At 40.8% G+C, this 14,635-nt stretch overlaps 1 protein-coding gene across 3 annotated transcripts in view; it reads right to left on the bottom strand.

The window, feature by feature from the left end:
• The window catches only part of tom1 (target of myb1 membrane trafficking protein), a 123,351-nt gene that overhangs the window by 81,795 nt on the left and 26,921 nt on the right, over positions 1 to 14,635 (bottom strand). For all 3 annotated transcript variants that reach the window (XM_072271750.1, XM_072271749.1, XM_072271748.1), the window contains exon 3: positions 1,540 to 1,618. In XM_072271750.1, coding sequence (XP_072127851.1) covers positions 1,540 to 1,618 — 79 coding nt within the window. The remainder of the gene's footprint in view (positions 1 to 1,539; positions 1,619 to 14,635) is intronic.

The raw sequence follows: 14,635 nt of genomic DNA on the forward strand, positions 1-14,635 counted from the left end.
CCAAAATATTATGTATCAGATATTAATTGCCCAGTAGTAAAATCTTAGGACAGGCAATGCCAAACCACCCTCTTTCTTAGATTTCTGTTATTTTTACTTAATCTGGGATTTCTATTTTGCCATATATAAGAAATATTAGAGTCAATAGTATCAAAAAAAGATTTAGGAATAAAAATCGGTATCGCTTGAAATAAATATAAAACTTGGGTAAAATAATCATTTTAAAAGCATTAATACAGCCAATCAATGATAGCGACAAAGGGGACCATTTAGTAATCAGTTGTTTAACCTGATTAATTAATGGTAAAAGGTTGAAATTAAAGAGATCCTTATGTCTCTTAGTAAGTTTAACTCCCAAATAAGTAAAATAATCAGTAATTAGTCTAAATGGAAAAGAGTTCACCCTTACTTAGGTTCAGTTTATAACCAGAAAAACTACTAAACTGAGCAAGCAAAGTTAATACTGCCGGAATAGATTTTCCTGGGTTAGAAATATATAGTAGTAGATCATCTACATATAGTGATAATTTATGAGTCTCATTTCCACGAGTAATACCAAATATATTAGGGGAGTCACGAATGGCAATAGCTAGCGGTTCCAAGGCAATATCAAATAGTAATGGACTAAGAGGGCAACCCTGCCTAGTACCACGGAATAAATGAAAAAAAGGGGATCTTTGGTTGTTAGTAAATACCAAGGTTGTTGATTTTTTAAGGCTTTCCCAATTGCTCTTTTTCTCACTGCTCTTGGTCCATCGTACTGTCTACAAGAAGCTGTAGCAGTACATAGTTTCTACACATCCTGGCAGCCTCCATGAGTTCCCACATTGCACAGGAGGAGCATGACATGGGGTTGAGCTCATGTCACGCCATGTCTAAAAGGCTCTTTTCAATTCTACCATTCTCGCTTCAAGTCCTGACTACTTTTGGAATTTTGGAGAAGGGCTACTCAACCTGTATTAATCTTTGTTGTCGTGGGTGTGAATTTAAATACTGGACTGTGCTCTACTCAGTAAGCTCTCCTATATTAACAACTTTGTGCAGAGTTGCACTGGGACAGGCCTGCGGCTCTCAGGATGTCAATGGGAGCATTTGCCTTTTGTGACTGAGGCGCCCAACATCCTGCTAGCCTTACTGTTGTGGCTGTCCCATGAGGCAGAGCAATAGGCAAGCAGCACAGGAGTCAGAAACTAAGGCCCTGACCGAAGAGCGCACTGATGATATTCTGAGATCCCTTGCTGACAGAAGGCTTTTCCTTCTGTTAATAAATGCTGCTGACAAGATATTGAGTTAAACCTCATTTAATAAATTTAAAGATATGAAATTAGACAAAAATTAATGTAATTCATTGCACAAATTATTTTTAGCATCAAAGGTTTTTTAAATAAGGTTTAAAAAACATACTTTATCTTGTTTGTGAAGTTCTAGAAATTATTAATAACATCTAGTCATATGATTGATATGCCTGAAAATTAATTTCACATTAAAATGCTCTTAACACAAACTGAATTTAAGTTAAAGACAAATCACAGGACCAACCGTCAGGCACAACATCACTTCCCGAAAGTTTTTGTTTCCCGAAAGCCTCTTCTTCAAAGCCCTGATTGCATCCTTTGGTCTGAGGAACAAAGCAAAGATCGATTTAGAAGGAGAATGCAGAGTACTCGATTAGCAGAAGTTCTTTGAGAGTACATTGATGATTCAGAAAACTTGTTTTAAAGATTAACCACTGAACTCAAAATAATCCAAATTTGATTCCATGAATCCTGAAGGATCAGAATCAGGTTTATTATCAGGACATGTCATGAAACTTGTTTTTCAGCTGCAGTATAGTGATATACATTTTAAAAATACCAGTAAGAAATATATTTTTAAAAGTGCAAAAAAGGGAAAAGTAACAAGGTAGTGCTCATAGGTTCATGGACCATTCAGGAATCTGTTAGTGGAGGTAATAAAGCTATCCTTAAAGCATTGAGTTGATGTCTTCAAGTTTCTCTATCTCTGGGGTTCTCAACCTGGGTCCACGGACCCCTTGGTTAATGGTATGTCATGGTATAAAAAAGATTAGGAACCCCTGCTCTATCTCATCCCTGATGGCAGTAATGAGAAGAGGGCATGTCCTGGATGGTGAGGGTCCTTAATGATAGCTGACGCCTTCATGAGGCACCATCTTCTAAAGATATCCTCGATGGTGGGGAGACTAGTACCCATGATGGAACTGGCTACACCCCTCTAAGCTTTTTTTGAATCCTGTGCATTGCAGCCTCCATATTGGTAGTGATGCAAACAATCAGAATGCTTTCTGCTGTACATCTACAGAAACCTGCTAGGGCCTTTTGCGAAAAATCAAATCTCCTCAGACTCCAGCTGCTGTTGTGTCTTCTTTGGAATTCCTTCAATAAATTGGTCCCAGGATAGACCTGTACATCTCATCACCCTCAGATTTTACCAACAATGTTTGTGTTATTGCAAAGTTATAGAAGGTGTTTGAGCCATGCCTAGCCACACAATCATGAGTGAAATGTTAAAACTAAATACACACATATTATTCATTTGGACGTCACTGGTTTATTGTGCATCCCAATTGCTCTGAAATTGCGAGGCACAATGTCCATACATACACAAGAAATATTATACTGAATAATTTCAATATGGAATTTAATAATCAAAGGCATGAAAAATACTTTCCTCCTTTCCATCCTATCTCATACACAAAAGGAAGATGAGTTTTATTAGCAACACACATCGAAGTTGCTGGTGAACGCAGCAGGCCTGGCAGCATCTCTAGGAAGAGGTACAGTCGACATTTTAGGCCGAGACCCTTCGTCAGGACTAACTGAAGGAAGAGCTAGTAAGAGGAAACACGTACCTCTTCCTAGAGATGCTGCCTGGTCTGCTGTGTTCACCAGCAACTTTGATGTGTGTTGCTTGAATTTCCAGCACCTGCAGAATCCCTTGTGTTTGAGTTTTACTATTTACTATTCCTCTTTCACCCAAGCCATGTTATAAGTCTATTATTGCTCTCTGCCCAAATTCTGAGGCAGTCCGAGATTCCCACATTGGTCTGTCAGTCACTCCACAACCTAGAAAACTGGCATCCACTTCATCACTGATCTAAAGGAATTGCCGAATAACAGTTGCAGGGACATCCATAGCTAACCAAAATCAGGATGCCCTTTGCAAAAATAAAATTCAGCAAAGGACACAGATTTCCTTCTGTATAAAATTCTATCAAAACCAGCACTGGTTCCAAGGTGAATGATTCTGGGGCAATATTTCTCAGTCGACATGGACAGGACTTTGCAGTCAGGAACAGGCACCGTCAGCTGCCTCCAAATCAACTGAAACTTAGCCTTCTGCTGAGAACCACAAGCAGGAGCCTCCCTGTTGAAGGTACAATCACGCATAGCCTACACAAATGTAATTTTAATCGCCAATTAAGCCAAAATAGAACTCAACCAGCTTATATACATGGCAAAGTCTGACTGTTATCAAATTGAATAGCAGCCACACCAACCTGTCCCTTATCACAAAAATGTTAGTAATTCTATGTCTGAAGGATCCTCTTAGGCACGCTCTGCTCAGAAACACACCATCAGCTAAAAGCTAAACACTCCTTTTCACGATAATGAAGTCACAACAAAATGAAATACCAAAGATAATTCTTGGGGGTTTACAGGTATAATTTAACAAAATCATCAACAGTGAACTTTGAAGGTGTTTCAATTTCTCTGCATTAGCAGCAGCAAAGCAAGATTGCTTTCGAGGACTTAACTGTTGGAACCTGTGATACGCAGTTTGGAGATCGCATGGGTGATCCAGCACTTTGCTGTCTCCGAGAGAATTTCAGGAGGCAGCAAGTGCAAGTCTTGTGGCGAGGGGGCTGCAGGAAGGGGCATGAGCTGAGGTTTAACTCCATTTCGCCAATTAAAGCTTCCATTGTTGGCTGATTAAAGCGACGAAGGAGATGGAAACATCGAGGCGAATGCAGAAGGTGAGCACCAGCTGCCTGCCCTCTGATCACTGGTAGTATTGCTCTGCTGTTGGAAAGATGAGCCTTTGTGGCCTGCTGCTGTTTCAGCATTTTAGATATGGACATGGATTTGGAATACGGACTATGGACTTTCTTTCAGTCTTATAGTTCTTAATATTCTGTATTTTCGCCCATTCCTTTTTGTTTTTGTGTGCATGGGAGGGGGATTTGGGGGTTGATGTTTTGCGGTTTCTGTAAGGGGGGAGAGGAGATTGATTATCGTGCTGTCGTTCTTTTATTTCTTGGTTTCGAGGCTATCTGGAGAAGAAGGCTTTCAGAGTTGTTTGCTTTGATAATAAATGAACCTTTGAACTTTGAAATAAAAACTAAGCAAGGTTCAAATCACCACTTAAATTTACTAAAGCGCAAGGCAGCTCTCAGAATTATTGCAACTAAGCAATGACTTTAAGATTACTTTTCTCCAAACTCCTTTCATTGGCAAAGATGCTCCTTCAAATTTACCTGTAACTAACCTTTACAGAGAAATTAAATGTCCAATCGTACAACTTGGTTAAAAAATAACTTATATTGATAAAACCTCAAACACAGTACATGCCTCAAAGGATGTAATGTTGAGGTTTTATAAAGTACTGGTGAGGCTTCACTTGGAGTATTGAGTAGCTTTGGGCTCCATACCTTAGAGGGTTCAAAGGATTGAATGACTTGTCATATGAAGAGTGTTTGATGACTCTGGGCCTGTATTCACTAGAATTCAGAAGAATGAGAGGTGACCACATTGAAACCTATTGAATTGTGAAAGGTCTTGAAAGAGTGGATGTGGAGAGGATGTTTCCTGTGGTCTGGGACACAGAGGGCATTTTTTAAGAACGGAGATGAGGAGGAATTTCTTTAGCCAGAATGGTGAATCTGTGGAATTCTTTGCTACAGGCAGCCATGGAGGCCAAGTCTTTATGTGTACTTAAGGCAGAGGTTGATAGATTCTTGAATGATCAGGGCACGAAGGGATACAGGGAGAAGGCAGGAGATTGGGCTGAAAGGAAAATTGGATCAGGCTCGATGGGCAAAATGGCCTAATTCTGCTCCTATATCCTATGGACATATGTACAAGAGGCCAGAATTGTAGTACAGGTATCTTGGAAGGTCTTGTGAATCAAATACTGACAGCAAAACCGCAAGCATTTGTCATTAAACTCTATAACACTGAGCAGCTTTAGAAACTTCACATTGAACTACAACTCCCTGATCATCCTGAAATGACCCATCTATGATTCCTTACAGTTCTTTGCTAGAGTGCCTACGACTTCTGCACGGTACTGTATTTGTCAATGTGGAGCGGAGACCAAGTTTGTAAATTTGATGAGAGCAAGGGATTTTGGGAATGCAGAGGGTGGAGTGCCACAGGAGGGGTGTGGCACAGGTAGCAGAGAAGCACTTTCAGGGGTGGGGGGTGATGAAAGTGCAGACACACCCAGACCTGAGACACCAGGCAAGGTAATTTGATTCCAAACAATTGCTTTATAGGTTACAAAATATCTCTCTTGCTTCCTGCTCCCTCCCCTCCTCATTCTCATTCCACAACTGAGACCAATATCAGAATCAGGTTTATTGCCATTCATGTCATGAAATTTGTCTTTTATATATATATCTCAATCACACACCTCTGAGACGTTTGCACAGTGGTGCACGTATATCTTGAATACCTACAAAGAGTTCCACTGTAATCACCCTTAAAATCTTATCAATAATTACAGGTCTGATTGGGTTTAAAAATGGCACATTAAGCCGTAATTAGTATTTTAATCAAACAGTGTGGTTTCAGTTTGTCAGTGCAAATTATGATTCCCTTACATGAACATTTCAACATACTTGAAGATAAAAATATAATATTTTAGTTGCAATTATAATTATTTACGTTCAATCTGATCTGTATTTAGCATTGCATTCAGAAGAGGAAACATCCTCACCACAAAGAACATTAGATGTTATTTCAAGTAAATTTCTGAGCATCTAGATACAAAAGGGATTTTTCTACATTAACACACACAGGCAATCCTTTCCACAGCAGAACATTTCAATCAGATACTCACCCCTAATGAACGTAAAACTGCAGTATGGCAAAGTACCCTATCATTCCGGAGCGCTGTGCACTTGTACAGTACTGCGTGGTTTGAGATCAGACTTTTAACCCTGAATGCATTTCCATTCTCTGGCATCTATAGGTCAACTGACATTGTTACTCATAGTCCTTTTCCTTTAACTTTCAGAAATGTGAGCATTTTCAATGGTTCCACTTCATTTATGTACATTTAGTACATGCCACTTTCTTATCATGTCCTTGAACTTGCTTTAAATGGGACTGGATGCAACTTTGTGATCCAATCAAAAGTAATCACTTACAAAAAACAAAGGCAAGTTAGGCAGAGCAATGGCTGACGGAATTTAATCCAGATAAATGTGAGGTTCCTCGAAGAGGTCCACAACCTTGTCGTTGGGTTTGGAGGCTTGCGTGCCTCAGTGACCCGGACAGCTATGCTGGCTGGAGTCAGGGCTTTATGCTTTGGCTCTTGGTAGGGTCACCCATGCCAAACAGGTCAAAGGGTAGAGGCCAGACTAACAGTGGTTCATTGGTCCTCCATGTTCGGGGGTTCAGCTCAATGCTAACAAGCCTGACTGGTCAAACAAAACTGTTACTCCATTATTCCAAAGAAAAGTTGCACAGTTTCTACCCTGATGTTTCACCAGTTTGTAATAGATGTAAATCTGTGAACAGTAACTTGTCACATTCTGGTCATGTTGTAAGATTTATGCATACTGGAAAAGTATTTTTCATTGTTTCTCTGAGGCTTTTGGGAAGCAGTGGAAACCAGACCTGCTCATAGTCATCCTTGGAGCAACAAGCTCCCTATCTTCAGCCAATACGTATGAAAAAAATGGCTGTATCATTTGGAATGGTGATTGCTAAGAAGTTAATCCTGCAAATGTGAAAAATGGACTCTGTGCCTACGTATGATCTGTGGCAGAGAGAACCGGCAAATACTTTACATTTGGAGAGACTGAGACTATGTAATGAGGACAGATGGGACATCTTTGAAAGGATATGGGGCCCTGTATTGGACTTTCTTTTGGGGTGAGGACTGAGGTTTTTTGGTGAGGTACACCTCTGCTGTGTATGTTTACTTTTGCCTTTATATTTTTCTCCCTTTTGCTGCTCAATATTTAATTTGATTTTGTTATGGTTGTGGTTTTTGTGGATGTGCTGTTTTTTTTGTTTGTTTGTGATAAATAAAAATAAAATAAATAATTTAAAAAAAAACAAAACTGTTACAGAAACAGCAATGAACAATTCTTCTACATCTGAGTGCGATGGTATTCCTGAGTCTCGTCCCAGGACTCACATGGCTGATAGGAAAACCGACAGGAAGCTACTGACATGATGAAGGAAGCTATCAGCACCGCAGACAAATGCCAGCAACACAAGGATCAAAAGAAGAAGAAATGTGAGGTTAGGGATCTAAATCACTGTCTAACCACAGGCGTATACATGTATAAGTGTTTGGTTTAATCGAGAAAAGTAGGAATGAAACAATTAATTATCCACCCTACAAACGGAACATATTAGAGCGGTGTAGGTGAGGGATCTAAGCTGGGAGGAGACGTAAAAGCAGGATATTTAAAAGTTAATAAAATGATTTTAGAATGAGAAAGAGAGAGAGAAAAAAAGAGACTGTATTGTAATTAGAACAGTTTGTTGTCATTCAATAGATGAAGTCCTGGAAAACTTAACATACCAAGTACAGAAAAATAGTACAAAGTATAAACACGCGAAAGCCTGCAGAGGCTGGAAATCCAAAGCAACAACATACAAACTGCTGGAGGAATTTAGGTCAGGCAGCATCCATGGAAATGAATAACCAGTCAACGTTTTGAGTTGAGATCCTTCTTCAGGACCTGAAGAATGGTCTCGGCCCGAAACGTCAACTGTTCATTCATTTCCATAGATGCTGCCTGACCTGCTGAGTTCCTCCAGCATTTTGTGTGCATTGCTTTAGTAAAGAGTATGCCAAGAATGCAAGCACATTAAATAATACATTTCAAGGGTGTTGCCAGTCTTGATTCCACAATTTTCTAAAAATAACCTTCACACCCAAAGTTTATGACTTATACACCACAGAGCTTGCCAATTCCACTAAAATACCGTAATAGATTACTAAGTATAAAAAGCACATTCCATGTATCTTACAATAATAAATGTTTAAAGATCAAATGTAAGGAATGATTATAAATCCAATACACTAATGCAAGTGATTGTAGAAGACAAAAAGGAAGCTTGGCCAGGTCTTGAGCCAGTTACTTCAGTGTAAATGTAGGTCAGTCTGTTCTTAATTAGTGAATTTCCAGAGAGTTTCACAGCCATTAAAGTACTCCTGAAGTCTCCTCACAAGATCATTTAACATGTAGAAATTACACTAAGTATGTGCACCACAAAATGTCCTGCGAATCACATCAAGACCTTTACTACATAACCTTTATCACTGACATTGTTTGAGGGTTGTCCAGGTCATCCTGTTTTGATGAAAGTTCTGTGAGATTATTTATGTCTCAAGGCTCACTTTAACACTTCCTGCTAAACAACACCTCCAACAGTGCCACACACAAAATGCTGGAGGAACTTGGTGCAGTACAGCAGGAAGCCTTAGCATTACATGGAGTATAAACTCTTCCACAACCCAACTCCAACTACACAAACTTCCATGTACTTATCATTTTCCCTCTAGTCCAAAAGAATCAATCTTCTCAAATACTGCTCAACAGCAAAATTCCAACTACTATCCACATCACAATTCCATCTTGGTGAAAAGGAAGATGACTCAGGTTACCGCCCACGCAGAAGAGTGGAATACGGGCCACACCTGCACCAAGTATGTCAGCATTGAGTACCTCACACCTGATAACCATGTTTGTAGCCAGTCATCGCGATGGACAACCAGTCTCATAGTCTCGATTTTCCTTCAACCTTACATTCCTCCATACTAGATCTCCAGTAACTTCAGGTATCCTATATACTGCCTGACGGATTTGGCGACGAGTTCCACGCAGTACACAAACAAGATTGGAGAGGACAATGAATCCTGACTCGGAGGAGTCTATCATTTTACCACCCATTAATTTGAACTACATGGTTGATATTGGTGTAGAACATTTCAATCCAAGTCCCGATTGGCTCCCCAAAGCCCATTTTGGATAGTGTGTTCCAACACGTGGTTCATATGCCAAAGGCCTCCTCCTGGTCTATGCTGACAAGCAAATGTCTATCCACTTGCTCTGCACGCAAGTGATGGGATGCCTAAGCAGAACAGAGGTTTTCGTGCAGCACAGGTCTGGTATGAGTATCTCAGAATAGTCTTGATCCAACTGGCAATACCTTGAACAGGATATTGTAATCCACTTTCAACAGCAATATGGACCTCCAATTCCTGATTTCCAACTTGTTTGTAAATGAGGACAATGTAGCCATAACCCTTTAATTTTGATATTCCCACCAATGAAAATATCTCAACGTCTGCTCTGTCGAGCCTCCTTACATGTTTTTGAACAAGGTCACTCATTCTTTTACACTGTAATTGTAGGCCGTATCTCGGGTAATGATGAGTTTGAGTACAGAGAGAAAATTAAGAACCTGGTGGCATGGTGCGAAGACAATAACCTATCTCTCAACGTCAGCAAGATGAAGGAATTGGTTGTTGACTTCAGAAGGAGTAGCAGACCGCACGACCCAATTTACATTGGTAGTGCGCAAGTGAAACAGGTCAAAAGCTTTAAGTTCCTCGGGGTCAATATCACAAATGACCTCATTTAGTCCAACCAAGCAGAGTTCACTGCCAAGGCGGCCCACCAGCACCTTTACTTCCTGAGAAAACTAAAGAAATTTGGCCTGTCCCCTAAAACCCTCACTAATTTTTATAGATGCACCGTAGAAAGCATTCTTCTAGGGTGCATCACAACCTGGTATGGAAGTTGTCCTATCCAAGACCGGAAGAAGCTGCAGAAGATCGTGAACACGGCGCAGCACATCACACAAACCAATCTTCCGTCCTTGGACTCACTTCACACCGCACGCTGTCAGAGCAGTGCTGCCAGGATAATCAAGGACACGACCCACCCAGCCAACACACTTTTCGTCCCTCTTCCTTCCGGAAGAAGGCTCAGGAGCTTGTAGACTTGTACGGCCAGATTTGGGAACAGCTTCTTTCCAACTGTGATCAGACTGCTGAATGGATCCTGACCCGGATCTGGGCCGTACCCTCCAAATATCCGGACCTACCTCTTGGTTTTTTTTTTTTATAGCCTTTTCTATTTATGATTTACAATTTAAATTTTTAATATTTACTATCCATTTGTACTCCAGGGAGCGGGAAGCACAGAATCAAATATTGCTGTGATGATTGTACGTTCCAGTATCAATAGTTTGGTGACAATAAAGTATAAAGTATTAAGGAAGCCTTTTTTAAAAACATATATTCTCACACTTGCCTGTTGATTTTGTTAGTCCAACACTGCACTCTTCTAATCTGGCCTGGTTTTATTGCCAAATTTGCATTTTATTTTAATGAACAAAATCATTACACCCTTCCTTTAAATGCCAAAGCCCAAATTCTGACAATTTCTCCTCCTTCCTCTCTCCGTCAACAAGATATTGGAAAGTTACTTCTTTCAACATCTGCCCTTAGTCACCCCAGTGTAATATTATTGTGGAAACATCAACAAGTGCTGTAATGTGTTTTGGCTTTATTACAGGTTTTAATATAGTTAAGCTGGTAATGCTTTTTTTTAAACTTCACTGGGGTTATCAATTCTAATCTTTCATTTCACAATGTATTTAGAAAGAATAATTGAATTACCTCCATTGTTTTCTTCCGAAAGTGTTTACAGAACCATAACGGAAATTATTTAGTGAATACATAACTGGAAGGCTTTTACATTGTTGACAAAATCATTGTTAATATACACATCGCCCCTCAACCTCACTGAGAAAAATCATTCACATTATGCAGCCTTGCCGTTCTCAGCACCTACATAAATGTTAGCAAACATGCCCTGTGGTCATACAATGTCACTGGTTTATCCTAACTCTGAGTTACCAGACTGGCTTCACTAAAGGCATGGGACAGTGTATTTTGTCGGTCATCAGGAACTTAATCAGCACTTTTATAAATTCCTATCTCATGTACCTCAAAGGACATCTGGAGTGGCGTCTTTACAGATATGATGCTCCATGGGTGCCACAAATTCTGTTCATGGATGGTGTTGCAGTGGGGACGGGGGGGATGTTTTATTTATTGACATACAGTGTGGAAAAGAGCTGAGCCACCCAGCATTCCCCTAATTTATTCCTAATCACAGGACAATTAACAATGACCTATCAACCTACAAACCAGTACGTCTTTGCACTGTGGGAGGAAACACAGAGCATCCAGAGGAAACCCACACAGTCATGGGAAGAACGTAAAGTGCCAATAGACATTTGATGTGGTGATTGCTCACAAACACAAAGGAAATAAGTTAAGCAGATTTTACTGTATTATTACATTCAGCCTTTAAATTGTGTTTAACACAACCAAAATATTTCACAAGGCTCTGTCGGTAAATAAGGCAGCAACTGAATCAGAATCGGTATCACCAGCATATGTCATTAAATTTGTCTTTGTGGCAGCAGTACATTGCAATACATAATAATAGAGGAAAATCTGAATTAAAGTATACATATATTAAATAAGTAGTGCAAAAATAGAAATTAAAAAAGTAGCGAGGCAGTGTTCATGGATTCATTGTCCATTCAGAAGGGAAGAAGCTGTTCCTGAATCATTGAGTGTGTGCCTTCAGGCTCCTGTACCTCCTCCCTGATGGTAGCAGTGAAAGAGGGCATGTCCAGGGTGATGAGGATCCTTAATGATGGATACCACCTTTTTGAGGCATTGCTCGTGAAGATGTCCTGGATACTACGGAGGCTAGTGCCCAGGACGGAGATGACTAATTTTATAACTCTCTGCAGCGTACTTTGATTCTGCGCAGTAGTCCCTCTGTACCAATGATGCAGCCTGTCAGAATGCTCTCCACGGTACATCTGCAGAAATTTGCGAGTGTCTTTGATGACATACCACATCTCCTCAAAATCCTAATGAAATATATCTGCAGTCATGCCTTCTTTACAGATGCATTGACATGCTGGGCCCAGGATATATCCTCAGAGATGTTGACACCCAGGAACTTGAAATTGCTCACCCTTTCCTCTTCTGATCCCTCACTGAGGACTGGTGTGTGTTCCCTCATCTTACCCTTTCTTAAGTCCACAATCAGTCCTTTGGTCTTACTGACATTGTGTGCAAGGTTGTTGCTGTGACATCACTCAACCGGTAGCTGTATCTCGCTCCGTCTGAAATTCAGCCAACAATAGTTCTGTCTTCAGCAAATTTAGAGATGGCATTTGAGCTGTACCTGGCCACACAATCATGGGTGTAGAGAGAGTAGAGCAGTGGGCTAAGCACACATCCCTGAAGTGTACAAGTGTTGAATGTCAGCAAGGTGATGTTATTTCCTATCCGCACAGATTGTGGTCTTCTAGTCAGGATGTCGAAGATCCAGTTGTAGAAGGAAGTACAGAGACGCAGGTTTTGGAGCTTTCCAATCAGAACTGTAGGAATGATTGAGTTAAATGCTGAGCTGTAGTCAATAAGCAGCATCCCAACATTGGTACTAGTATTGTCAACGTGATCCAATCCGTGTGAAGAGCCAATGTGATCACATCTGCCGTAGATCTATTGCAGCAATAGCAAACTGCAGTGGGTCCAGGTCCTTGCTGAGACAGGAGTCAATTCTAGCCATAACCCACCTCTAAAGCACTTCATCACCATAGCTGTGAGTGCTACTGGACAAGTGTCATTAAGTTAGGTCACCCTGCTCTTTTTGGGCACTGGTGTAAATGTGGCCCTTTTGAAGCAGGTGGGAACTTCTTGTCCAGTGTATCTCAGATTAGCTCTCCCTAGTGAACCAATTGGCAAACAAATTGGGCATAGGTATAGGACAAACCCCTGGAAAAGGTGAATCTAAAAGGTCATTTCCAGGTCACACTTTTAGAAACATAGAAATCTGCTGCACATTACAGGCCCTTCGGCCCACAACGTTGTGCCGACCATGTAACCTACTCTAGAAACTGCCTAAAATTTCCTTACCGCATAGCCCTCTATTTTTCTAAGTTCCATGTACCGACCTAAGAGTCTGTTAAAAGACCCTATTGTGTCCGCCTCCACCACCATCGCTGGCAGTGCATTCCACGTACCCACTACTCTGTGTGAAAAACTTACCTCTGACATCCCCCTTGTACCTACTTCTAAGCACCTTAAAACTATGTCCCCCTTGTGTTAGCCATTTCAGCCTGGGAAAAAAACCTTTGGCTATCTACATGATCAATGCCTCTCATCATCTTATACACCTCTATCAGGTCATCTCTCATCCTCCATCACTCCAAGGAGAAAAGGCCAAGCTGACCCACAACTTATTCTCAGAAGGCGTGCTCTCCAATCCAAGCAACATCTTTGTAAATCTCCTCTGCATTCTCTCTATAGTACCCACATTCTTCCTGTAATGAGGTGACCAAACTGAACACAGTACCCAACTGGGGTCTAACTAAGGACTTATTACAGTAATATTACCTCATGGCTCTTGAAAATCCCACCGTTGATGAAGGCCAACACATGACACACCTTCTTAACAACCCTGTCAACCTGCACAACAGATTTGAGTATCCTGTGGACACTGACCCCAAGATCTAGCTGATCCTCCATACTGCCAAGAGTCTCACCATTAATATTACAGGTGTCCCCCACTTTTCGAACGTTTGCTTTACGAAACCTGACTGTTATGAAAGACCTACATTAGTACCCTGCTTTTGCTAACAGAAGGTTTTTTCACTGTTACGAAAAAAGCAGCGCACAAAAAATGGCAGCGTGCAAAAAAAAAGCAGCACGCGCCCCGAGCAGCCAAGCTCCTGCCCTGGAACTGCATTCTAGCCGCCATTGCTTAAACATGTGCTTTACCTCGATTTATTTTGTGCATCCGTTAGCAAGATGAGTTCGAAGGTATCGGAAAAGCCTAAAAGAGCTTGTAAGGGTGTTACACTTAGCGTAAAGCTAGATATAATTAAGCATTTTGATCGTGGTGAACGAAGTAAGGACATGGTCCGTGCGTTGAACTTGCCTGCATCCACCATTTATACGCAGAGAGAAAAAATCTTGAAAGCTGCTGATGTTATTGTTAGTTCTGCTCGTAGCAGAGTGGTCTCTCTTAGTCGGCATCCAGTAATGGATAAAATGGAAAGTCTATTGCTTGAGTGGATTGATGGGTGTACAAAACGTGGTGTTCCTTTAAATTATCTTATACTTAAGGAGAAATCAGTCAGTCTTTATAATAAACTGAAACAGAAAGCACTGGCCGATGGTGATGAAAGTATTGCGAAAGTGGAATTTAAAGGTAGTCACGGGTGGTTTGATCAGTTTCTGAGGCGAGGGCAGCTTCATAGTTTAACGTTTACTGGGCAGAGTGCTTCGGCTGATACTGAAGCTGCTGAAAGGTTCCCAGCAGAACTGA

The sequence above is a fragment of the Mobula birostris genome, chromosome 11, assembly GCF_030028105.1.
Source record: "Mobula birostris isolate sMobBir1 chromosome 11, sMobBir1.hap1, whole genome shotgun sequence".
Lineage (NCBI taxonomy): Eukaryota > Metazoa > Chordata > Chondrichthyes > Myliobatiformes > Myliobatidae > Mobula > Mobula birostris.